Below are 25,815 nucleotides of genomic sequence, written 5' to 3' on the forward strand. Positions count from 1 at the left end.
CCGGCGCGCTCATTGGCTCGCGGCGACGCCCGTCGGCGCAGCGGGACTGGCCGCGAGCGGCTCTGCGGCGACCGCGGGCCTCTGCGCACCTCGAGCACTTCGGCTGCGCGCGGGCGGCTGCGCGCGGGCGTTTGGATGTAAATCGTAGGGGGCCTGCTGCCCCCAGCAAGGCGTGCGTCTGTGGGAACCAGAACCTCGAATGACGACCGCATTGGGGAATTTGGAGCGGTTTTAACTTCTCCCGTAACGTTTTTCGTCAGAGACCATGAAAGAGGCCTCACTTTAGTTTCCTCAAATTATAACCTTCCCAACCCTGCCTGAAACGTCCAGTCTCCCCTCTCCAGCAAAATGGTGCTGCCTCAGATGCCTGCGAGGTCAGAAGTTGTGTCGTTAACTGGCTTTCTGGTAAATTCGTGGACAGTCGACTCGAAAAGATTTTTCTGGGAACGTGGATATCGGTATGTTCAGTTAAAAACGTGGCTTTGTTACCATGTCATCAGTTCTTACCCGGCTTTGAAGGGCCGACTCACCACAAATTAGACATACATTTATTTTAAATCACAAATGAAAACGTCTTTTGAAAGTCAGGGTACACTGGTGAATTATGTTGGTAACTGATTAGTATTTCTGATAGATTAAAAAGTTTTGGAAGAAGATTTAAATAGCTTCTTCGGGCTCTAGTCCTCTTTTCAGGAGAGAAAAGTGAAGCTCTATTTCTAGAACTTGGTCTGGATTAGAACTCCTGTCTGTCTGTCCATCTTCCCCAACCTCACACTGTCTCATTTCTCTGTTTTTTATAAAGGAATCAGTGTACAGAGAAAATGGCAAAATTACTAGTGTCTTCTAAAAATCTAGGCACGAATCCCACCAGTCCATCTCATCTTCATTCAAGAAATAAAAGAAATGCTGAGTAAAGATTGTTAGTTGCCTGGTTCCGCAGATAAATTGGAACAAATCCAGGTACAGTGGAACAACCTCAAATACAGCAACTGGAATAGATGTTACATATTTTAAACTAAAATACTAGATTTTTCCCATGATCTCTTAAAGGAGAGGTAAAATCAAGCTTTAAAAGTTTTACCAGGTAGACTTGCAGTATAGTTTCACCTGATTATCCTTAGTGTTATAAACTTTCTTTTTTTTTTTGTATATATATATATTTTTATTGAAGTATAGTTAGTTTACAATGTTGTCAGTTTCTGGTGTACAGCATAATTCTTCAGTCATATATGAACACGTATATTTGTTTTCACATTCTTTTTCATTATAGGTTACTACAAGATATTGAATATAGTTCCCTGTGCTATACAGTATGAACTTGTTTATCTATTCTATGTATATTAGTTAGTATCTACAAATCTCAAACTCCTAGTTTATCCCTTCCCACCTGCTTCCCCCTGCCCCTGTAACCATAAGCTTGTTTTCTATGTCTGTGAGTCTGTTTCTGTTTTGTAAACAAGTTTGTCTTTTTTTCAGATTCTACATATGTGATATCAGATGGTATTTTTCTTTCTCTTCGGTTTACTTCACTTAGAATGGCAGTCTCCAGGTCCATCCCTGCTGCTGCAAATGCCATTATTTTAAATTTTTTATGGCTGAGTAGTATTCCATTGTATAAATATACCACAGCTTCTTTATCCAGTCATCTGTTGATGGATATTTAGGTTGTTTCAATGTCTTGGCTATTGTATATAGTGCCTCTGTGAACACTGGGGTGCGTGTATCTTTTTGAATTAAGGTTCCCTCTGAATATATGCATAGGAGTGGGATTGCTGGATCGTATGATAAGTCTGGTTTAGTCTTCTGAGGAATCTCCATACTATTTTCCATAATGGTTGCACCAAACTACATTCCCATCAACAGTGTAGAAGGGTTCCCTTTTCTCCACACCCTCTCCAGCATTTATCGTTCATGGACTTTTGATTGATGGCCATTCTGACTGGTGTGAGGTGATACCTCATTGTGGTTTTGATTTGCATTTCTTTGATAATTAATGATATTGGGTGTTTTTTCACGTGCCTATTGGTCATTTGTATGTCTTCATTGGAGAATTGGTTGGTTAGGTCTTCTGCCCATTTGTGGATTGGGTTGTTTGTTTTTTTATTAAGTTAGCTCTCCTCTTAGATGTTGATCAGCTAGTCACCCTCTAGATAAGAGCTTTAGTTTTTGAAAGGTGGTTTGGAGTTTGTTCTTACACAGTATTAATGTTAATGTTACAGTCGCTTGGATATACCCAGCATCGTACAGATCTCAGCAACACAACTCTGATTTTTGACATTTCTTTCCTACTCTGTCAGCACAGTGGCATGCAACCTGGCTCTAAAGACAGATTTTCATGGTAAGTGACATTCCTGGTTAAACTGATTAGATTATGAGTGAAGGAGAAGAAAGGCAGTGGCAATTGATAAGAATCAGGAGTAAGTGACAGGTAAAAACTAAGTGTAACAAAGAGAGTAATTATATGGTATAACTGAAGGGGTTTGGCCAGATAACTTGGCCAAACCAAATAATTCCGATGAAAAATTCTCTTAGGTATCTGAATTATCTGGGTGGGGTAGTGTCATCAAGTTAAATGGTTTCCTTTTTTGTATGTTATGTGCAAGTAAACTGTATTTTTGTAAAGGAGGCTATTGTATTATCAGAGAAGTGCAAGGAATTCTTGCCAGGCTCAGTTGATTAAAAACAAAAAAAGCAAAAACAAGTTGATATTCAATTGGATAAAGAGGCAGTTACATCAAATTATAAAACTAGAAAGAATCTTAAAAGACTTTCTATTTGGATCCTCTAGCTTTAGGCTATTATGCACTCTGCTCATTCAGAAAAATGAATGTATTTCCTATTTTAAAACGTCTTTAAAGCGGCAGAATTATAGTCTCCTTTGGAAACCAGTTTGAGTTTCATCAGCTTAAGTACTGTACAGTTGACCAAACTCAATTGCTTTTATACAGGAAATGAGGCTTCTTCAGATAGTGCCTCAAGGGTTACTGGAGACTCACGTGTGGGTAGCATAGTAAAAACTTTGGCCAGCTCCTTAATTTTATGGAAGGCAAGTCAGGATTAAACGACATCCACCAAAGAATTCTTTGAGACGTTTCACACATATAATCCATTAAGAAGTTACACATATATAATTTACAACGAAAGGACATACAGTCTTGTAAATAGATTTGTTAATTATTAGTCTCCTAAAATTATATTTGATCTGCTTGTAATTAGGTTTTTACATGATACTTCTTGAAGTTCTGGTCTGCGGTCTATAATAGGAAAGAATGCAACAACCCAAATGACACTGGTGCTTTACTTTTCAAAGCTGTCCCCCTAGGCTAGTGGTTACCAAACTCATGCACACGTAAAAGTCATCTGGAGAAGGTTGAGCCCAGCTAGAAGATTCTGATGCAGTGGGTCAGACAGAGATAGAGCTGAGAGTCTTTCCCAGGTGAGTCCAAAGCAGATCATCCTCAAACCACATGTTGAAAAATTCTATCCAAAATGGAAAATAGCCATTTCTCTTTCCTAAATAACATTGTAGTTTAGAAAATTTAGAAAGTCAAGTAAACACTTAGGAAAGAGTCTTTGGTTCCAGCTCAAGATGGTGAGAAGGGCACCATTTCCAGAATCACCTAGAGAGCTTGGAATACTGCTACTTACAGATATCCCCTGAAAGTCTCCATCAGTCTGAAATTCTGGGGGAATTCATACTCCTTTTGAGAGTCTAATGTATAGTGCAAATAATCCTGGATGTTACCTAATAAATCACACATTAATGAGACTGATTTTAACAGGTAATTCTATTGTTTTCTTAACATCCAGGTGAGATGAGCCAAATTCAAGAAATGAGTATTTTAATTGGTAATTTGGGAACCTGAGTCATTTCCATCTACTTTAAAACATTTGAACCAGTGGTAGGGCACGGGGAAGCTTTGGGCAATTGGAGGGTAGAATCAAAAGTTCTGAGGAATGTGTTGCAAAAGGAGGTGGGTGGGCAGCAAGGACCTACCAATTCTTCAGTGTGCCACTGCGAATGCCTCTCTGGCCTTTAACCTTAATGTTGCTTTTGCTCTTTGCCACCGCAGCCTTAGATTCGTGGCTAAACCTTAAATCCTTAGAAAGGCAAATTCTGTAGCTTCTACTTTCTTGACTGTGAAAAGAATAAAACTTTTATTTCTAGGATAATTGTATATGCTTGTTTCTTTTATAGTTACCTTAATTCTTTTTTGGAAGATGAGAACATTATAAACTAATTTCTTTGACTAAGCCAAGAACTTTGAAACCAAGAAGCATCACTTCTGTTTCTGTTGAGAAGTAGTTGAAAGCATAGGCATGAGCTCATGGACATGGACTGTGGAGCCAGCATAGCTGGCTTCGAATCCTGGCTTCACTCTAGTAGTTCTGTGACTGTAGTCAAGTTACTTAACTTCTCTGTGTCTCTATTCTGTCATCTGAAAAATGGAGCTTAGTGTAGAGAAACTTACATGATAGACTTGTGAAGATGATTAATACGCTTTCAGAATAGTGCTGGGCATAATAAGTATTCAATAAAAATCAGCTAGTTATTCTTTTCATTATTTACTATTAAATATTAAATATTTTAATGCTTTTAAGGCAGCATTCATTTTATTCATTTTTCCTTCATCATATCTAAAGAAACAAATATTTTCTAAGTCAGAAGATTGTCCTTATTATGTTAGAGAACCCTGATACTGTTTTACATAGTATTACCATTACCCTTGCTACTGTTTTATCACTTTGATTTAGGGGCTTTTGTGACCAAACCAAAAATTTTTAAATCAATAAATATATATTGTGATATTCTGGAAAAGTGGTGTAGGTACCAAACCAGCAAAGGCTATTACCCTGTTTTTGTTTTTTGGCTGTGGGAGGAGGAGCGATACCCCAAGGTTAAGACAGAAGACTTTCATAACACTCCTACTCATCAGAAATTCTGGGGAGCAACAGGCAGGCAGTAGAGAAGAGACTGCTCTGAAAGAAGCCAATATGTGCCATGACTGTTTAATCATTGAAATAATTTTACTTTTTATAGAACCACAGAGGGCAGTAAAAAACAGAGCAACTGAGGATTGATTAAACCATACTGTTTATATCACAACTAATAGAGGTAGGTCTCAGAGTTAATCAGCACATCCTTCCAAGAACACTAGATGGTGCTCTGAATTTAGTTTTGGGGTTCAAACTACATCAGGAAATGGCTGCCTTCATTCAACAAATATTTATTAGGTAATAAACAAAATATTAAAAAACCCCTGCCCTTGTGGAGCTACAGTTTAGTGGGAATGGTAGGGAGAAAAGACAATTAAAAAAAAAAACGTTTAAGTATTATTAGAAATACAGTGTATTAGAAAGCGGGAAGTGCTATGGAAAAATGGGATGAGGGGGCAGTTGCAATTTTAAATAAGCTTGTCAGAGTGGATTTCATTAAGAAGGTGACATCTGAACAAAAACTTGAAGGAGTCACTGGAATGAGCAGTGGGGACATCTGAGGACAAAGTGTTCCAGGAAGAGGAACCAGCAGGGCAGAGGCCCTAAGCCCTAAGACAGGAGTGGCTTGGCTCATTTTAAGAACTGTGTAGACTGAATCAGGGTGGCAGGAAAGGAGGGAGCCTAGGGGAAGAGTCTGGTGGGGACGAGGAAGAGGAGGCCAGATCATGGACAGCCCAGTGGCCTATGTGAGGATTTTGACTTTTATTCTGATTTCGGATAAAAACACCTTTAATAGAGATTGGGATTTGAAACAAATGTTGGAGGAGTTGGATAAATTAGTGAGATGAGATATAAATTCTGGGCAAAGTAACGTTGTCTTAAATAAACTTGATACTTTATGAGATATATTGATTTAAAGGAAAAAGTACATCAGTGGTTTAGCTAAATCATATTTTATGTACAGAGTCAAAAGTAATGTCTTAATAACAGAAGACAATGATTTCATGTAAAAAGAGATATATAGTTTTTCCCCTTCTCTTTCTGAATCATTCAGTCCTAAAGGCCTTAGGTGGGGCCAAATAAAGTAGGAGTCTATGCAGGGTGGGTGGCCCACGGGGCCCAGAATGGGTATTGGAGTCCAGCAGGGGTAATGAGGGCATCCATGCAAAAGGGGCACCCTGGTGTGGGATGGAGAGCCTGTCCAAGATGAGGAGGACATCTGCATAGGGGGGTGTCAGAGCTCAAGATGGATAAAAATGGCATTTTGGTGGAGGGGCAGCCCATAGGCAGCAGGATGTTGGAGCAAAAGTAGGGCGAGGGTGCCTGAGAAGGCTGTTCTGGAGTCCAGGCATGGTGAAGATGGCTTTTGTGCAGGTTGGGAGCCCGCTGCAGGATTTCAGAATGCAAGGAGTGTGGGGAGTATCCATGAAGGGCAGCCTACTGTGGGGTTTCAGAGCACCAGTGGGGTGAGGAAGGCATCCACACAGAGAGTGGTTAGGTGTGGGGTGTCAGAACACCAGCAGGAAGAGAAGGGCTTTTGTGCAGGGGGAAGCACCTAGGACAGTCTTCCCTAGAAGACTAAGGGAATTTTATTATTTATGTTTACAAAAGTAGAAAAATAATGAGTCCACATTGTTATATATCTATTCATCAGTGATAATGAACCCACATATACCTGCCACTCATCACTCCAATTGAACACTCATCAACATTTTGCAGCACTTGCTTCAGTTATCTGTTTTCTTTCTTCTTTTCCTGAGGTACTTTAAGTAAAACCCAGACATCCTGAAATTGTACCTGTAAATACCTAAATAGAATCTCTTTTTAAAAAGCATTTAAAAAAAATGTAACCATAATCACATTATTTCACCTAACAAAATTAATATTAATTACTGTCTTAATCATGAGTTTCATGAGGATAGAAATCATTTCATCTCCTAGGTGCCTAGAACATCCCTGATACATGCTGGAGTTTAATAAATGTTGTGATTCAAAAGTCAGCTTTTAAGTTGATAAGAACCATAACATTTATCCTCCAGAAACAATGTTATAAATAACAATCAGGTTCTCAGGTTAACTGACAACTCTCATTTAATCTGCAATGATTAGATTAAATGGCACTAACGTGTAGGCCTGAGCCCCTGGGAGCCCTAAATCCTAAACTATTTTATCTTTGATTATTGAGTCTGGGGGAAAACCTGAGGCTAATTTAGCCTAGTCCTGAGTTTTCTTGTTCCCACTGTCAACCCTCGGAGGACATAAGGACAAGGGCTAGACTGGGTGAGAGTGCTCATTGGTAAAGATTTCTTAGAAGGAAATATGGCAGCACCCACCAAAAAAATTAGTACATTCTTCAAAGAAAAATTTTCAGGGACATACTAGTTTTGCATGTGTGCTAACATGTATGCACAAGATACCTATTGCTATAATGTTTACTATAGTTTAAAAAACTGGAGACAACCCTAAGTGTCATTATCAGCAGTATAGTTCAGTAAATTATGGTTCTTCCACTTGCTGAAGCACCAGGCAGCTTTTGAAGAATGAGATAGAGCTGTGTACATGCTGACATAGTGTCATGTCACTGTGTGGGAACCACACTGAAAAACAATATATATGTCTGACTCCATGTAGATAAAAATGTGTGTGTGGGTTTGTGTTTATCTACCTCTTTATGTCAAGGCATTCTAAAAGACAAGAGAAGCACTAAACTGTTAGTATCGGTAGCCAGTAGGTTGGAGAGTAAAAATGGGGTAAAACTGAAGGATACTCTCGTATTTTATTCTAGATACCATGGTATTAAATGAATCTTTTAAAAATAAAAAAATGCATCTGTGTTTTGGATGACTTTATATCAAATTTTTAAAATCAAGGGCTTGATATATGCCAGGCACTGTACTGAAAATAGTTTTAACTGATTTGAAAGTATAAAAATATGAAACTGTACTCTTCTGAGATTGAGAAGAACAAATGCTGAGATGTTTTTTAAATGTTATAAATAAATGAACTTATTTAACAAACCTTTATTTAATATCTCCCATGTGATGGGCACTGTGATGGGTGCTGGGAGAGAGAGAAGTATATGTGGAAACAGTTTCAACTCTCCTGAACCTTGTAATCACTGGGAAAGATACCATGCGCCTCAAGTAACAATGGCTGATAAGAACCTTAGTAATGATAGAGCGTCACAGATGTGAACCGTGGCTCAGGATTTTTAAATTTTAAGCTCAGATTTTTCAAATGAATCCCTCATATCACTTTTTATTAAGCTTTAGTTAGAGAATGGTATAACACCTAACTTGTGGATTGCCCTGGAGTGATATATACTTCTCAGTTTTTACTTCATCTTGTACATATAGATGTTTAAAATACAGACTGTTCAATTTTACAATTCCTAGAATCTCTTCTCTTCAGTGTCAGTGTGTCAGGCTTTTATGTCTTATATCAAAAGAAGTGTTGAAAGATACTGAGAATGTATCATATGCAAGGTTTCACAACCTTTTTCTTAACTGATCTGTACACTTTGATGTTTATATCATGAGATCATTGGTGAAGATGTTACAGAGACCATTAATTGATAAAGTCAGTAGAAAAGGGAATTTAAAGACAGAAAACTTAAGTCAACTTCAGTTACCACTTGCTGGTTGGTGACTTCTGCAAGTTACAACTGAACTCTCAGTTTGTTTTCTCAGCTACAAAATAATAAAGGATTTGTCAAAGAATTAAACAAATATGCTCACATGCTTTAGAAGCTATATAGCACTATAGGCATTTTGTGTTTGTGTTCATTATAGCATTTATTAGAAACCAACAATAGGAGGGAGGTATAGCTCAAGTGGTAGAGTACATGCTTAGCACACAGGAGGTCCCAGGTTCAATCCCCAGGACCTCCTTCAAATAGAAATAAATTAATAAACCTCATTACCACCACTACCACCCCCATTAAAAAAAAAGAAAGAAACCAACAGTAAATATTGTATTAATGGTGAAACACTATTCTCATGTCAGGAACAAAACTAGGATGTCTGTTTTCATCATCACTATTTTCAACACTGTCCTGTACTTCTAGACCAGAATTGTCCAACAGAACCTCCTGCAGTGATGGAAATGTTCTCTGTCCTATCTAATATGGTAGCCACTGGCCATATATGGCTACCTAAATTTAAATAAGTTACAACAAAATTAAATTTAAAATTAAATTGCACCAGCACTTGCACTAGCCGCATTTCAAGTGCTCATTAGCCACATGTGGCTAGTGGCTACCTTGTTGGATGGTGCAGACATAGAACATGTACATCATCTTAGAGAACTTTATTGGATTGGAAGTTCTGTCTACAATTATATAATAATGTTTAATTATAATCATATCTATCCATCCACCAATTCATTTTATGTTTTATACATTTTAAAGTTACAGACATCAATATACTTCTCCTCTAAACTCTTCTGCATGTGTATTATCATTAACAATAGTTCAATACTTGCTTATGTTTTAATAGATAAATTTTTATATACAGTGAAGTGAATAAATTTTAAAGAGTATTAAATAATGAGTATTGACAAATGAATACAACTGTATAATCCAAACCCCAGCAAGATATAAAACATTACCATTACCCCTCAAGTTTCCTGACTCCTCTTCCCAGTCAGTCTCCACCTCCAACTCTACATTCTGTTTTTTTTCAGTATGAACTAGTTTTGTCTGTTCTGGAACATCACATAGGTGAAATCATACTTCACGTATTCTTTTGTATAAGTCTTCTTTGACTTAGCATAATGTTTTTGAAATTCATCAATGTTGTTGCATATGTGGTAGTATATACCTGTATATTGCTGTATTCTATTATATAATTATACCATGGTTTACTCACTTTCCTGTTGATAGACACCTAGTTGTCAGTTTTGGCTATTGTCTATGGAGCTTCTATGAATATTCTTGTATATTGTTTTGTGGGCATGTTTTCATTTTTCTAGGAATTGAACTGCTGGATCATAGCATAGGTATATGCTTAATTATTTACCTCTAATATATGGAATTAAATTGATTTTTGTATATTTACCTTTATACTATATCTTTGCTAAATTCACATTAATTTTAGTAGCTATTTTGTAGATTTGTTAAATTTTTCTGTGTAAACAATCATGTTATCTGTGAAAAGAGACCATTTACGTCTTCCTTTTTGACCTGTATGACTTTTATTTCTTTTTCTTGCTTTATTTATTGCACTGACTTAGATCTAATATAGTGTTAAACAGAATTGCTAAAAGTGAACATCCTTGCTTTGTTCCTAATCTTAGGGAGAAAGCATTCAATAATTCACCTTTAAATAGTACGTTATCTAGTTATTTCTGTAGCTGCCCTTTATCAGATTGAAGAAATTACTTCTAATCCTAATTTATTGAAAAAAAATTTTAAGTTACGAAGGAGTATTTTTCTGCATCTGCTAAAGTGATCACGTGATTCTCTTTTTTTTCCTGTTAATATGATGAATTACAATGATTGATTTTTGAGTTTTAAACCATCCTTGTTTTTCTGGGAAAAGCCCCACTTAGTCATATTGTATTACCGTTTTTATATATTTCTATATTAAATTTGCTAGTATTTTAAGGTTTTTGTGTCAGTGTTCATGAGTGATATTTGTCTATTATTTTTTTTGAAATTTTTTAAAATCAGAGTTACTTAGGCCTCATAAAGTTAGAAAAGTCCTTCCCCTTCTATTTTCTGAAAGAATTTGAGATTGGTGTGTGTTTGAGACTTTTTAAAAAATGTTTGATAAATCTCACCAGTGAAGTACCTGGGCCTGGTGGAAAGAATTTGATAACCAATTCAATTTCTTTAATTGGTATATGACTAGTCATACTTTCTGTTTCATTTTGTCTCAGTTTTGGTAATCATATGTTTTTCTAGGTTCTTGTCTATTTCATATAAATTGTTGAATTTATTGGTATAAAGTTGTTTATAATATTCTTTTTAATATCTGTAGTCTCTGTAGTGATATCACCTCTTTATGCCTAATATTGGTAATTTGTATTCTCTTTTTTGTTCTTCATCATTCAACCTAAAATTTTCTCCTACTCCCTAGTTTTTTCTTTTTTAATTGATGGAACCTTACGTATAAATTATCCAGTGCTCCATAACAAATGAGCCAAAGTTTAATGATTAAAATAGTAGTATTCATTTAATACCTCTCACAGTTTCTGTGTCAGGAATTCAGGAGTGACTTGAATACACAGTCCTATTTTGGAGTCTTCATTGAGATTGTGGTCAGATATCAGTTGGGGATTCAGTCATCTTGAAATCATTATGAAGGCTTGACTGGGACTGGAGGGTTCACTCCCAAGTGGCTCATTCACATAGCTGGCAAATTGGTATAGACTGTTGACAGAAAACCCCATTTCCTCTACATGTTGGCCTTTACACTTGACACGGTGGCTGGCTTCCCCTGGAGAGAGCTATCCAAGAGACCAAATCAGAACCTGTAGTTACTCATAACACGTAACACAGGCAGCTGCACATGGTTGCTTTGTTGTAGTACATGTCTGCTGATGATAAATTCTCTTAGTTTTTGTCTTAAAATGTCTTTATTTTGCCTTCATTCTCTGAGATATTTTTGTAGGATATAGACTTCTTGGTTGAAAAGAGGGTATTTTTGTTGGTTTGGTTTTGGTTTTTTTCTTTTTTGCAGTTTCAGGATGTTATTCCATTGTCTTCTGACCTCCATTATTTCTTAATAGAAGTTAGTCAAATCATACTGTTATTCCCATGTATATAATGTGCCATTTTTCTCTGCATGCTTTCAAAATTCTCTCTTTATCTTTAGTTTTCATCCAGTTCAACTATGATGTACCTTGGTATAGTTTTTCTTGTGTTTACCCTGCTGGGGTTTTTTGAGCTTCTTGAATCTGTAAATTTAGGTCTTTCACCGAATTTTGGGAAATTTCAGCCATTATTTCTTCAAATATTTTTTCTGCTGTAGTTGCTCTATTTATCATTCTGTAATTCTAATTACACATAGGTTAGTTTTTTATATTGTCTTACAGGATACTGAGGCTGTGTTAATTTGACTTCTAGTGTTATTTTTTTCTATGTGTTCTTATTAAATAACCTTTTTTTTAATATGGCTTCAAGTTCACTGACTCTTCTGTCATTTCCAATATACTGCTAAGCCCACCCAGTGAATTTTTTATTTCTGATACTTTATTTTTCAGTTCTAGAAGTTACTTTTAGTTCTCTTTTATGGTAAACATCTCTGATAATGTATACTATTTGTTCATTTATGATCATATTTTCATAAATGTACTTGAGTATCTTTACAATAGTTGCTTTTAATCTTTGTCATCTTATTTCAACATCTGTATCACTCCTGGGAATTTCTCCACTAATTGCATTTTCTTGTGAATATGGGACACAGTTTCCTATTTCTTTGTTAGTCTAGTAATTTTGGATTGAATTGTAGACATTCTGAATGATATCCATAGTCTCTAGATTCTGTTATATTCCTCTCAAGAGTGTTGATCTATCTTATCTATCTTTCTTCCTTTGGTTTTATTTTGTCAGGCTATGCTCTACCTCTAAAATCTGTCTCCCTTATAGTTGTCATCAGCTGAAATTTCTGTTCAGTCATTTTAGTGTTAGCTGAGATGTTTGGTGTTTTCCCTGTGCATGCCCAGTTCAGCCATGGATTTGGGCAGAATTTGGGGCCCTCCTCTGTATCTCTTTCCTTCCTAGGCTTCCCTGTCACTTTCTAGCTGCTGTGGTCACTCTGGACTCTCTCCTTTGATTTTTTTTAAGTCAGAAAGACCATGAATCATCCCACATAGTGCTGATTGGTGCCTGCCTTCAGACAAAAAGCCGTAAAAATGAGTAACTTATCCAGGGCTTTTCACTTGTTCCAGATTCTCCCCCTCTTCAATTTCTGCCAGCTTTTGGCCAGTTTCCAGTATTTTGGGATAGTTTTTAAAATATTTTGCCCAGGGTTTATAGTTTATATCTTTGGGAGGATAGGTACAATAGAAACTACTTGCCATTACTATAAAGGGAACTATAAGGGCCTTTTTTAAAGGCAGAAACCATAAAGGGTAGTATCAACATATTTTACTATATAAACTTCGTATAACAAAAGACAGCATCAATAAAGTAAAAATGTAAAGGGAAAAATGAGGAAAATGTTTATTATATATGCCAAAGAGTTATTATCTTTAATATATGAAAAACTCTTAATTCATTAAGAAACAACAACAAATCACCCTGATAAAAAATGATCTAAGGACATGCTATGGTCTGAATGTTTATGTATCCCCCAAAATTCATATGTTGAAATCCTGCTGCCCAGTGTGATAGTATTAGGAGATGAGGCCTTTGGGAGGTGGTTAGGTCATGAAGGCAGACCCTCATGAATGGAATTAATGCCCTTATATAAGAAACCCAAGAGAGCATCCTTGTCCCTTTCACAAGAGGATACAATGAGAAGTATGCAGCCTGGAAGAGGGCCTTCACCCAACCACACTAGCATCCCCAATCAAAGAATTCCAGCCTCTAGAACTGTGAGAAATAAGTTTGTGTTGTTTATAACTCACTCATTCAGTAGTATTTTGTTATAGCAGCCTAAAAAGACTAAGGACATAAACCATCATTTCAAAAAAGAAGGAACACATTTGGCTAATAAACATAGGAAGAAGTAAATGCCAACCTTATTTGAAGGAATGCAGAAGGAAACAATGAGATTCTTTTACCATGTAAGATTGGCAAGAGTTTTTAAATGTTTATAATAACAAGTGTTGGCCAGGGTGTGGATAAGACACCCTCATGACTGTGTCCAAAATGCCTTTAACTTATCTACTGAGTATATATCAATAGTTATATATATTTTTTTGTTTTATCAAATGCATTTGGTTCTTTTAAAAATCTTCCCAGACATTCCTGATAATTTCTTTCTGTTTGTCTCTATTGATGATTCTAACTTTTAGAATCCTTAAACTTTCATTAATAGCTATTACATATTCTATACCTGATAATTCTAGTATCTGAATTTCTTCTGGATCTGTGTTAGTTAGGGTATAGACTTGACTGCTATAACACAGAGACCCCAAATCACAAGACAGACGTTTATTTCTCCATCCAAGTACATAGTCCAGTGCTAGAATAGAAAACTCCAGTTCCCAGGGGGAGGGTATAGCTCAAGTGGTAGAGCACATGCTTAGCAAGCATGAGGTCCTGGGTTCAGTCCCCAGTACCTCCTCTAAAAACAAACAAATAAACAAACCTAATTACCTCTCCCCTACCAAAAAAAGAAAAAAAAAACCCTCAAAAAAATAAAAAATTAAAAAAAAAAGAAAAATCCAGTTCCCAATCAACAGTGTTCCCAGCTCCCTCTCTCTTTTATTATTACACTGCCTGTCCTTAACACTTCACCACCCACTATCCTGTCCACAGTCCAAACAGCAGGAGAGAGAAAATGGGAACAGGAAGGGCACAGCCCTAAGTTTTAAGAGCAGGACTTAAAAATTACACCCATTGCTTCTGCTCACATTTCATAGGTGAGAAGTCATAGGATCATACCAACATGTAAGACAGTTTGGGAATTGTAGTTGTTAACCTTTACCTAAAAAGTATAGTGCTACTGAAAAGTGTAGAATAGATATTGTGAAACAACTAGCAGTCTCTGCTACATGGTGTAAATCTCGTTTCTGCTAATTTTCTCTTGTGTTGTCTAGCTTCATGTGCTTGATGATCTTTGATTATGAGTTTATATTTGCTTGCTTTTAATCTGTGGGAATCCCGTGGACCTAAATTTGGGAAGCTTTCCTCCGGGGAGGATTTGGTCTGCTTTTGCCAGGAGCCAATGTTGAAGGTCCTGACCTGAAGTGAGGGTCTTCAGTTCAGCTCTCCTATACCTACTTCCAGCCTGAGGGTTAGAATCCTGGTTTCCGTAATGCTAAGTGTTTTTGCCCATTTGGGTGACCTCATGTTTATTGCTCGGTTACTGATCACTGCTCCCAGTTCTGATTTCAGTTCGTGGTTGTTGGGTTTTTGTTGTTTTCTTTGGTGAACAAATAAAGTTTCCCTTACTTGTTGGGATCCCAGCAATGCATTTGAAGGTATGTTTTAGCATCTAATTGTTTTGTAGTAGAAAGGTCTTTCAAGGAATATGGCCCAGGATGTTGCTAGACCAGAAATAGTTCATTGACTCTCCAATTTACTTCAAGTCTGGCTTTTTTCTCTACCCATCCAGCTTGCCAAAGTTGCCAGTAACCGCCTCCTTAACAAACCTAGTAGATACCTTTCTGTCTTCTTACTCAACCTCTCAGCAGCATTGACAGCTGACCTTTCATTTATTCTTTGATCTAGTATGAGCCAAGCACTGTTTTGGATGCTGGGGGATGACTAGCACAGACAAAAACCCTAAAGACAGAAAACAGACAAAAAATAGTAAACACAATAAGCAGGTATGTAACGAGGCATAAGATAGTAAATGCTTTTAACAAAAATTGGAGCAGGGCAAAGGACATCAGGAGTCCTGAGAGAGAGGCTGAAATTTTTAAAGAAGCAGAAGAGTAAGCCTCATTGAGAAAGTGATATTTGAGGAAATACTTGAAGGAGGTAACGAAGTAAACCATGATGTTACGTGAAGAAAGAATATTCTAGGTAGTGAAAACAGCCAGTGTAAAGGCCTGGGGCAGGATTGTGCCTGGTGCTTTCAAGAAGAGCAGAGGTCCAAGTGGCCGGAACAGAGTAAGCATGGGAGATGCAATACGGGATAAGATCAGATAGAAAAAGGGGGCTGGCATATCATATGGGACCCTGAGGGCCCCTAAAAAGACTGACTGTTACTAAGATGGGAAGCCATGTTTTGAGCAGAGTTGTGACATGAACTGACTTATTTTTAAATGATTCCTCTGGCCTCTTGCTGTGTTGATTAAAAAAGCCATAAGGGATCAAGGATGGAGACAGGAAGACCACTTGAGATGCTATTGTAGTCACCCTTCTCCTTGACCCTTTTCCCTCTCTTGGATCGATTCCATATCCCCAGATTTTTCTCTTGCGTTACTAGCTGTTTCCTTCTCCAGTTTCTTCTCCAGCACATCTTCTCCAATTTCCAAATGTTGGAATACCTCGGACTTGGTCCTAAGATCCTTCTTGTATCTAGTTCCCTTCACTGGGTGATCTCCTGCAAACCTCTGGCTTTTAATGGTTTTAAAACTGATGATTTGTGCTGGTGATGCACAAACTTAGAGATTCAGCCCTGAGCTTATAGTCATAAATCCAGTAGCCAACTTGCTATCCAAACTGGAACACTTCATTTCTCCCCAATTATTTCCTCCCCTAGTCCAGCCTTTTACAACCCAGTAAGTGACACTATATTTGCTCAAGCCAAAAAACAGTCATCCTTAATGCCTCTCTTTCCCTCATTTCTATATTCAATCCATCTGCAAGATGTGTTTTTCTATCTCTGAATGAATGAGCTATTTCCTCCACAATGCTGTGTGTCAAACCCCCCAAATCTCAGTGATTTAAACAATGAATATTTACTTTTCTCATTCATGAAATTGCAGGTCATTTAGTGTTTGACTGAATTTGCCTGGGCTTGGCCTACTTGACTGTAGGCTGCAGGCTGCAGGATGGGTTGGGGTGTGCTCCGTGTGTGTTCATTCTGGGGCTCAGGCTGAGCGGTGGCAGCTACCCCAGGGATGACCATATGGTGATGTCAGAAGCTCAGGAGGGCAAATCAGTCATGCTGGCACATTTCAAGCTTCAGCTCACATCACTTCCCATTGGCCAAAGCAAGTCACGTAGACAAGCCCAAAGCTAAGGGGTGGGAAGGACACTGTATTTACTATGAGGCCACAGCAAGAGTGGTTATATAATATACTATTGACGTTGAAGAATTGGAACCAATTATTCAATTACTCAATCTCCCACAGCCTCCTGAAGAATTGTACCTCTCTCCAAACCCACTGTTAGCCATCATCTCTTGCTCCTAGACAATTACCTGTTTTCACCACACCTAGAACAATGCCTTGCACGTAGTATATGCCCAGTAAAAAATGTATTGAACAAACAACTCCCAACTGATCTTCCTTGTTACACTCATCTGTCTCTAGTCTTTTTCCACACAGCAGCCAAGGTGAGTGTTTAAAAACAAGTTCTGTGATACAGAAAGGAATGTATTTGGCCTTTGTCCCGAGTTTAGGTACACAGCTACTAAATTTCTTGGAATTTCCTGAGTAATAAGAGCGATAGAAGAATCTTTCATTCTAATAACACGGTTCTTGGTGGGCTTCTAGATAGCTTTAAAATGGGGCTGGTCGCCAGAAAGAGCAAACTTAGATTAGAGGCTTATAACTTTCAGCCCCACCTCCCAACCTCAGGGGAGTGGGGAGGAGCTGGAGATTTAGGACAATCACTGATAGCCAGTGATTTAATCAATCATGCCTATGTAATGAGACCTCCAATAAACCCCCTAAGGGACAGGTTTCGGAGAGCTTCCAGGTTGGCGAACACATTGAAGTGCGGGAAGGGTGGTGTGCCCAGAGAGGTTATGGAACCTCTGTGCGCCTTCCCCCATACCTTGCCCTCTGCCTCTCTGCCATTTGACTGTTCTGAGTTGTATCCTTTGTAATAAGCCAGTTAATGTAAGTAATGTGCCTTCCTGAGTTCTGTGAGCCATTCTAGCAAATAATTGAACCTGAGAAGGGGGTCGTGGGAACCCTGGGTTTACAGCTGGTTGATCGGAAGTACAGGTGGCAACCTGGGACATGCAGCTAGTATCTAAAGTGGGAGCAGCCTTACGGGACTGAGCTCTTGGCCTGTGGAGTCTGTACTAACTCCAGGTAGTTAGTGTCAGAACTGAATTGTAGGACGCCCTGTTGGTGTCTGTAAAAAATTGGAGAATTGCTTGGTATGGAAAACCCATAACACATTTGGTGTCAGAAGTACTGTGAGTAAAAACAGCTCAGACTGTCATTTGAGTCTCAGCTTAAAACCCTGCCCTAGCTCCCCTTTGCACTTGAACTCCTCACAATGGTCTCTATAAAGGCATACGTTATCCAGCCAGGTCTGGCTCTCCAAACAATGGCGTCTGGTACTACTCACTTCCCTCTGGCTAACTGCCTTTTTCTTCCTCAAATATTCCAATGCTTTTCAGCTGCAGCAGCTATACTTGCTGTTCCCTGTGACTGCAGTGCTTTTTCTCAAGATCTTGGCATACTGGTTGTCTCCTGTCCTCAGCTTCAGCTAAAGTATCACCTCCTTTGAGAGGCCTCCCTGACCATCGATACTTACAGACCCTCTCCCCACTCTACACCCACCCTCCTTATGTTTCATCACCGTCACCTTGTTTATGCCTTTCGATGAGTTTACCACTCTCTAAAATTACCTTGCTTTGTTCATCATTGATCTCTAGTGCCTAGAATGGTGTCTGGCACATGCTAAGTTCTCTATAAAAATTTGTTGAATGAATATATGTGAAAACTTTTCCTCTACATTTTCAAAGTATCTTTTCTATCTTTTATTTTCATCTACTCATCCATGTATAAAATGGTATTTTGTAAGTCCAGATCAAACTAACTCAGGAGAAATGAAAATATTATAAAGTCCTTGTTGATAAAAAAGAAATTGGGGACTGGCGTTGCTTCAGCACATGTAGCATCCTTGTAACTTGTGCCGCTAGGGCATTAATCTGTGGGGTCAAAGGTCTAAGTGAGGCCACCTCCTGCCTCCCATACTGATGAACCAGCTTTCCTGGCTTCCCTTTTTCCTTTTCCATTCTTACCATTGTTGTCTGATTAATGTACAAGATAATTTACTTATAAGTATTGTTTGTTGCCTGTCTCCTCACCCTCCCATCCATGACACCACTGTGACCTTCATGGGCACATGAAGGCAAGTATCTTACTCTGTTTTTTCTGATACTGAGTAGATGTTCAACCAATTGTGGAATGGATGGATGGATGGATGAATGTTTCAAAGGAAAGAAAGAAATCTGCAAGGTTCTGAATCTCTTTCTCTTCTTCAAGTGTGCCCAGAGTAAGGTCACCCCCACTGTTGCACAGTCTACCTCCCAAGATGCTCTAGGCGAAACCTCTTTGAGGTGTAAACGTTTACAAGTTCTTTCATTCTCAGGTTGGCTTTACTTGTATATTTATAAATGCATCTTGTGTGCCTATTGATATTTTGTGTGTGACTCCTTTCTCCACTCTAGAGCTTGAATAAGGAGGAATTTAGCTCAGTATTTATGACATCATGACAGGAAGTGACATCATGAAAGGGAAAAATCTGATGAAGCTGAGCTCCATCCTGTAGAGGTTATTACCTCTGTGAGCACAGACCACTTTTCCTCTTCCATCAAGAAAAGCCCAGGAGTTGTCTAAATGCTGGACAAAGCTGAGCACTTAAATTTATTATCAAGAAGGTCCTGGAGGAAGAGGAGCAGGGGAGTACAAAAACTAAGAAAGTATCCCAACTTTGGTGAGGAGTGGCTGCTTCAGAATCTTCCCAATTAACAGCTGTGTTTCTCTTTTAATTTCACATTTTCCTAGGACGATGAAATTAAAATACTCTGTTCTTGCTTATTTTTTCACAAACCTTATTGTCCTCATGAAATGTCCACATGTCCACAGTCCCTCAAAAGATCAGCAGAGGGAAATTTTTCTTTAAAAGATGCAATAGACAATGCTTTTTCCTTTGAAACAACTGTGATGGAAAGAGAAATTCTTCCTTTCGTTTGAATAGTCATGCTTTTAAGTTGCTTGGAGGTGGTTATGTATGAATCTTCATATAAACTTGTACCTCTCTCATTTAAAAGAAAAAATGGAAAAAAAAGGGAATTAGCTCATTAATTATTTAAAATACTTGGTGCAACTGTTCCTTATGAATTAATGCAGGCACTTGGAAGACAATTACACTCGGTGTTAATAACATTGCCAACCTTTTCCAGTATGCTGCACTCCAAATTCTATTGTGTTTTCATTGACAACATTCACTATTACATATGCATATGAAAAACAGGCATTTTCATCAGAATTACTGTAATAGCATTAAGAGATTATTATTTTTTTTCCAATTTCTTTGGAAGAAAAGTCACTCAAATTAGATTATTTATTACGTGACTGCTCTCCTATCTGGCCTGTATGTTTAGGTAACTAGAGTCCATGAAAGTGTAAACTTCAGAACAAAAAGCATGATTTTATACATTAATGATTTCAAATAAAAGAGAAGTGGTAGTTTGTGCATCACTTCTTTCGAGAAAGTTAAGTCTGTGCTCTGCTTAGGAGAGATAACACTTTTTGTCCCTGTAGGTGGCCCCCCTGGTGTAGCCATTAGTTGCTAATTACTTGCAAACAAATAAACAATTAACTCCTGAAGCTGCTGGCTGGGCCAGTGTTCATTGACATGCTAAAACTTTCTAAGACGGGATTTTAATTAGTGACGTTCTAAATCCAGCCCCCTTGTCAGCAGAGCCATAAGGTGAACTGCAGGAAGGTCCCAGCCCTGTACACGTGGGGCACAGCCAGCCTGGGAGGCTCCGAGAGGCTAGAGCCCAGAGCCGCAGCTCTGTGCAACCCACACGAAGATGTCTCCCAACGTTCAGGAAGGTGCTCGGCTTGGGGAAAGCAAGCCCTCACCCTGCTCCTTTTCAATTGAGAGCATTTTAGGACTGGACCAGAAGAAAGACTGTGTTCCATCAATGAAGCCTCACAGGCCATGGGCAGACACCTGCGGCTCCTCAGGTATGCCACAGCTTAATTTTTAAAATTCTTTGTTATTCGTTTGCAAGATTCAGTTTGGCCTTTTAAAAAAAAAATACATATATATATATATATATACTACATAGAGAAAAACTGCAGTTTCATCTAGTTACATAATTGAAGTATCTAGCACTTTTAATGTCTCCAGCTGAATCCTATGGGAAATTAAGACTATCAGCCTTAGACCCAAGCGGATATAAAATTCACTCCCAGGAAATTCTAAGAACCTTCATTTACTTTGGAGGATCTCTGTGTTTGTCACATCAGATATTCTAAATCTCTTTCCACTGAAAAGTAAATGACATTTGGAGACCAAAAGTGTCCTCTATCAGCAAAACAGGTTTTCATTTTTGTTTGCTTTTTGGATTTTAGTTGATGAGAGATCAGTTCTCCTGTGAAACCCAGAAGAATTCTACTAGGAAAATTAAAGACAAGTTCCTGAAATTATTTCTTATAAAACTTTGTGGAATATAGAATTGAACATCTAAGATGGGGTTTATTTTTCTGTTTTTAGGGAAAGATGTTAACCTACGTCTACATATCCCAAGTCTTCCTAATGGGACCTCGTTACCTTGTACTTTGGATCACCCAGTGCAAGAAGAAAGAGTTTCGAAATATGAAAATTACCTTTCAGCCTCAGAAAGACTTTCTTTGAAAAGAGAGTTGAGTTGGTATAGAGGCCGAAGACCAAGAACTGCTTTTACTCAAAACCAGGTAGGAAATTTTTTCAACCAGCAATCGTAATACAAAGGCTTTAGCTGACACGCTGTTGGGCAAAAGCCCATTCACTGTGGGACCTCAGCTTAGAAGCCTTATTAATGAAACAATAAATTATATCTTTTTTTTGGTAACAGTTTCTGGATAGTCATTTTAAAAAAAAAGGTATACAGATTAATTGCTCAAGATTTAAATGCAACTATTTTGCTATACAAATTAAAGTCTTATTTTATGATGACACTTTAAATAACTGTTTCCTTGTTCTTAGATTGAAGTGTTGGAAAATGTCTTTAGAGTAAACTGCTATCCTGGTATTGATATCAGAGAAGACTTAGCTCAAAAATTGAACCTAGAGGAAGACAGAATCCAGGTAATTTTCAAGTTTAGTTGTTACTTGTGGTGATTAAAATGTTAAAAATAATAAAATAATATTTCTGAGATATGTTTTATTTTTCCTTAATTTTAGATATGGTTCCAAAATCGGCGTGCAAAGCTGAAAAGATCCCATAGAGAATCACAGTTTCTCATGGCAAAAAAAAATTTCAACACGGATCTCCTGGAATAAATAGAAAACTAAACATGTGAGATTACCTTCCAGTTTCAGAACATGAAGAATCAATGGAAATATCAAGTGTTAAAAATGTGTATTTTCCTTTCTGCATTTAATCTGAGTACTGTCATTTTTTTCTGAAAATATATTGTAAATAATTACTGTTATACCATGGTACCTATTATACTTGGACACTCTTAGTTACAATAAAGGCCTTTACTATATATTTTAATAAACATTTTCAGAAAAAGCCAACTATTTTTGTGAGCAAATTTAATCTAATAAATCAATTTGCTAAAATCAGTAAACTCATGAGTAATTAATTTCACAAGCTGGATTCCATTTCAAAATAATTCAAGTCAAATAATCTAAAGAATGGCACAAAGATGAGATTTGTTTAAATAGATTTGTTTCCTTCAACTGCATTTTGAAACATGATTATACTTAAATACAGAGTATGATTTATTCATGAATCTTTCATTTCTCTTGATTCTGTCATAAAGCAGTGAGAATTTCTCACCATATATCAGTGTAAATTTTATAGCATTCTAGTTTCAAGTTGTTGGGTTTTTTTTAATCAAAGTTATTATGCCAAAGTAGAGATATAAGATCATCAGTTGTCATAGTCATGCCATTAGTATTGCATTGCACAGCAGAATTGAGCTGCAAATGCACATTTTAAAATATTTTCCTAGTCCCTTTAATGTTGTGTTTTACTTTCATTCATCGAAGTGAGAATGATCATCTGGCTTATACCTGTTTCCAGTTTAGTGATTTCCAATCAACTGTATGTTTTGTTATAAGTAATATGTTGACGGAGGAGATAGGGTAGCCATCCTTCCTTTCGTGTGTGTTCTAACCTCGTCACTGGAAATAATCAGGGCACTTTCTGGGACAAAAACTATTTTCTTTGCATCTGTCATTGTACCTGTCAATGAAAGATGGGAATAGAACAAGGTGCATCACAAGGGAGTCCTACCAGTGGACATCTGTGTATTTGTTTCCCAATTAATGAATGGAAGGCCAGTGAAATGAGCTGGAGGACTCTGTTTCTTGTAAGCCATATTTCAGCTTTGCCCTTTAGGACTGAAATTCTCCCTTGTTTCCCTTTTCTTTCCTTCCTATTCCTCTGCCCTTCTTTTCTCTCCCAGTAATGACCAGAATAGAAAGTTCTTGTTGAGTTACTGAATCTATACCCATTATATATTTTTCTTTTCTTTTAATTGCATGAGAAAGACTAGAGGGCTTTGCATCTTATTGCTGAGGAAAAGTAACATGACTCAGATTTTAGAACTTTTAAAAATCATTTACTGAGAGCACATTTAGGGTAGAGAGCTCTGTGTCCCAGCAACTGGTCAGCAATAAGCTGTGCTTTTCCAGCTGTAGTGTTGCTGAGACGGAGAGGGAGGAGGGAAAGAAGAGCAGCAGGGAAGTAACTGGAAGGCCAGAGGCAATTGTTTTCCAAGGAAGTTTCTACTGTCAGACTGCGCCGTTTTTTCTCATATAAAGAGCTGCTCTCATTAACATAACATTTGAAACACCGTTTATGAAATACATTAGCCACAGTTTATCCACCAGAAGCCTTCTTTGCTCTTCATTAGATTTCCCTGAAATTTGGAGAACTGGAAGCCACCAGGAGTGGCTTGGAGGGGAAAGGGTCATGTGATGGGTAAACTTTTTCAAATAGCCATTTATTTTAATCCCAAAGTTCGTATTTACAAACTGTAAACAACGCAAGCCGTATAGAATTAGAGTAAAACCCCCTCAAATCTCATCCTTCACAGATAACCATCATTAAATATTTGTGTATAAAAGCACCTATATATGTATACCTATACACACACACATACGTATTTGTTGTTTTTGCTGTTATTTTTTAAAAATGCCATCACACTTAACAGTCTGTGCCTCTTTCCAACATCTTGCAGTTTCAGATAGCTCTGCCTCCTTCCTGTTGTTTGCTTAGTTTAGCAAGTCCTGTGTATAACTATTTCACAACATTAATATTTAAGTATTTTTGAACAAGTACTTGTCACAATTGATTTTTCAAAGAGTAACCATAGTTTATCTAGAGTTTATCTAAAACCTAACCCTCAAGTCTGAGAAGTGTGAGGATTCTGTATAAAATTATAGACTTAAGGAAAAAACGAACCAGCTTCACAAACATTGATCCACAACTAGTAATGCACTTAAATTATTTTTTAATTATAAAAACTGATCATACCTGTAAAAAGTCTGGTGAGGAAAGAAACATGGTAACTCTAGAATATCATTATCTTGGTATTTTCCAGTGACAATTTACTATGACTGATTTATGTGGTTCTAAAATGTATGTGTATAATTGAAATAAACTGTGTTTATAACCAGTTATGTATTTATAACTGAAATCATTTATGAAATGGTTCATTTATAACTGAAAAAAGTAACATGTAGAAGTCAGAAAAATATAGGGTTTATAATATTAAAAAAGTATAAATATAATATGCACACCCTTTTATATTTTCAGATACTTATAATATCACTAAATATTGTAAAGTGAGTTCATAGCATATGGGAATATTCAAGAAGTAAGATAACATATAATAATAACATTGACCACTAGTGTATTTCCCCTAAAATCATTTCCAGAAACCTTAAAGATAAAGGCTGATCTTATTAAAGGAAATAATGAGTTAGTAACTTTTTTTTTTAACAATTACAATTACAAGTACATTGGTGAGAATATGATACTCGGGGAAAACTAGACTTTAATTTTAAGGAGAAATCAAGCAAGATGGACATGGAAATGAAAACCCAAGATAAAATTATCTTTCTCAAAACACGCAGACTCTTTCTAATCCACAGCTTAACTCTGCTCCTGGTAATTCCAAGCCTTTGTCTCCATTAATGCCCAGGACAAGGTGAACAGTAGTAACAAATCAAACTAATGCAGTCAGGCTAATACCTGGAGCGTCTCTATTATCTGTTGACTGCCTAAATAATGTTATTTGGTCTCCTGTAATGGCATTTGTCTCTTGTGAAGCCAGCCAGACAAAGCCCATCACTAAAGAGTACTGGTGGAAACAATGGCTGAATGTGCTGGTGGTCAACTTTTGAGTTAATCAGTGTTAATAGCTGTTTTCACCCCCTGCATCTTATCACACATTTATGTGAGTGGCATAAATCCCCCATTACCAAACCAACACACAGCATCAACCTAGGCCTTGTGCTTACTTCTAAGCACAGGACTCTATTTACTTGATGTGGGACCCAAATCAAAGTATGATAAATAGAGATTTGCTATCTCCGTTTCACTGAGCCCCATAGAACTAAACACCCCCCACCCCCACCCCACGGTCCTTTGGCTAAATTAATGCTCATTTTGACGGTTCTGTCTCCTGCTGTGGCACCAGCCCACAGCAGAAAAGCAGCCAAAGCAGTACTTGGTGGCTTCCCCTTTTCCATTTTCCTCCCTCCGATTTTCTTATTCCCACCCTTTTCCTTTTTCCCTGCTAGTGCCTTGGCAAGCCTGTTGATGTCAACCAGCATTACTGAGTCTGACAAATGAACTTTCAGCCTAGAAAGTTTATTGCTTGCCTTCAGTTTAGTAAAGAGTTAGCAACATTTAGGAACTTAGTGTTTGTTCTCTTCTTCCAGTCCTTGGATGGCCTAGTGGGCCATCTCCTTTGTTTAGCATTTTATGACTGGGTGATTTCAGTGAAATAAATGATATCATAGTTTATGTCCTATTTACCACACCATAAGCTTGCAAAGACCATGCAACTATTATATCTGGTGTTGGTCAAGGAATTGCATAACGACTTGTCATTTTTATAAGGCCCGACCCCTATTTGGTGGTTATTTGTAGGTTTGTGTATGCCACCAGC

General features: G+C 37.5%; 1 protein-coding gene across 9 annotated transcripts; it reads left to right on the forward strand.

Annotated features, from left to right (window-relative positions):
- The first annotated feature begins 32 nt into the window (after positions 1-32).
- HESX1 (HESX homeobox 1) lies at positions 33-22,040 on the forward strand. 9 transcript variants are annotated; one of them, XM_032458242.1, is made up of 6 exons: positions 33-458; positions 2,220-2,338; positions 20,378-20,664; positions 21,197-21,396; positions 21,668-21,769; positions 21,866-22,040. In XM_032458242.1, exons 3-6 carry the CDS (start codon positions 20,508-20,510, stop codon positions 21,962-21,964), a joined length of 558 nt encoding a protein of 185 aa, XP_032314133.1. In that variant the 5' UTR covers positions 33-458; positions 2,220-2,338; positions 20,378-20,507; the 3' UTR covers positions 21,965-22,040. The 9 variants fall into 9 exon arrangements, with proteins under 9 accessions (XP_032314133.1, XP_032314135.1, XP_032314134.1 ...); XM_032458244.1 differs by having other exon boundaries at positions 20,580-20,664; XM_032458243.1 differs by having other exon boundaries at positions 2,298-2,338; positions 20,582-20,664.
- The last annotated feature ends 3,775 nt before the right edge of the window (positions 22,041-25,815 follow it).

Source organism: Camelus ferus, chromosome 17 (genome assembly GCF_009834535.1).
Source record: "Camelus ferus isolate YT-003-E chromosome 17, BCGSAC_Cfer_1.0, whole genome shotgun sequence".
Classification (NCBI taxonomy): domain Eukaryota; kingdom Metazoa; phylum Chordata; class Mammalia; order Artiodactyla; family Camelidae; genus Camelus; species Camelus ferus.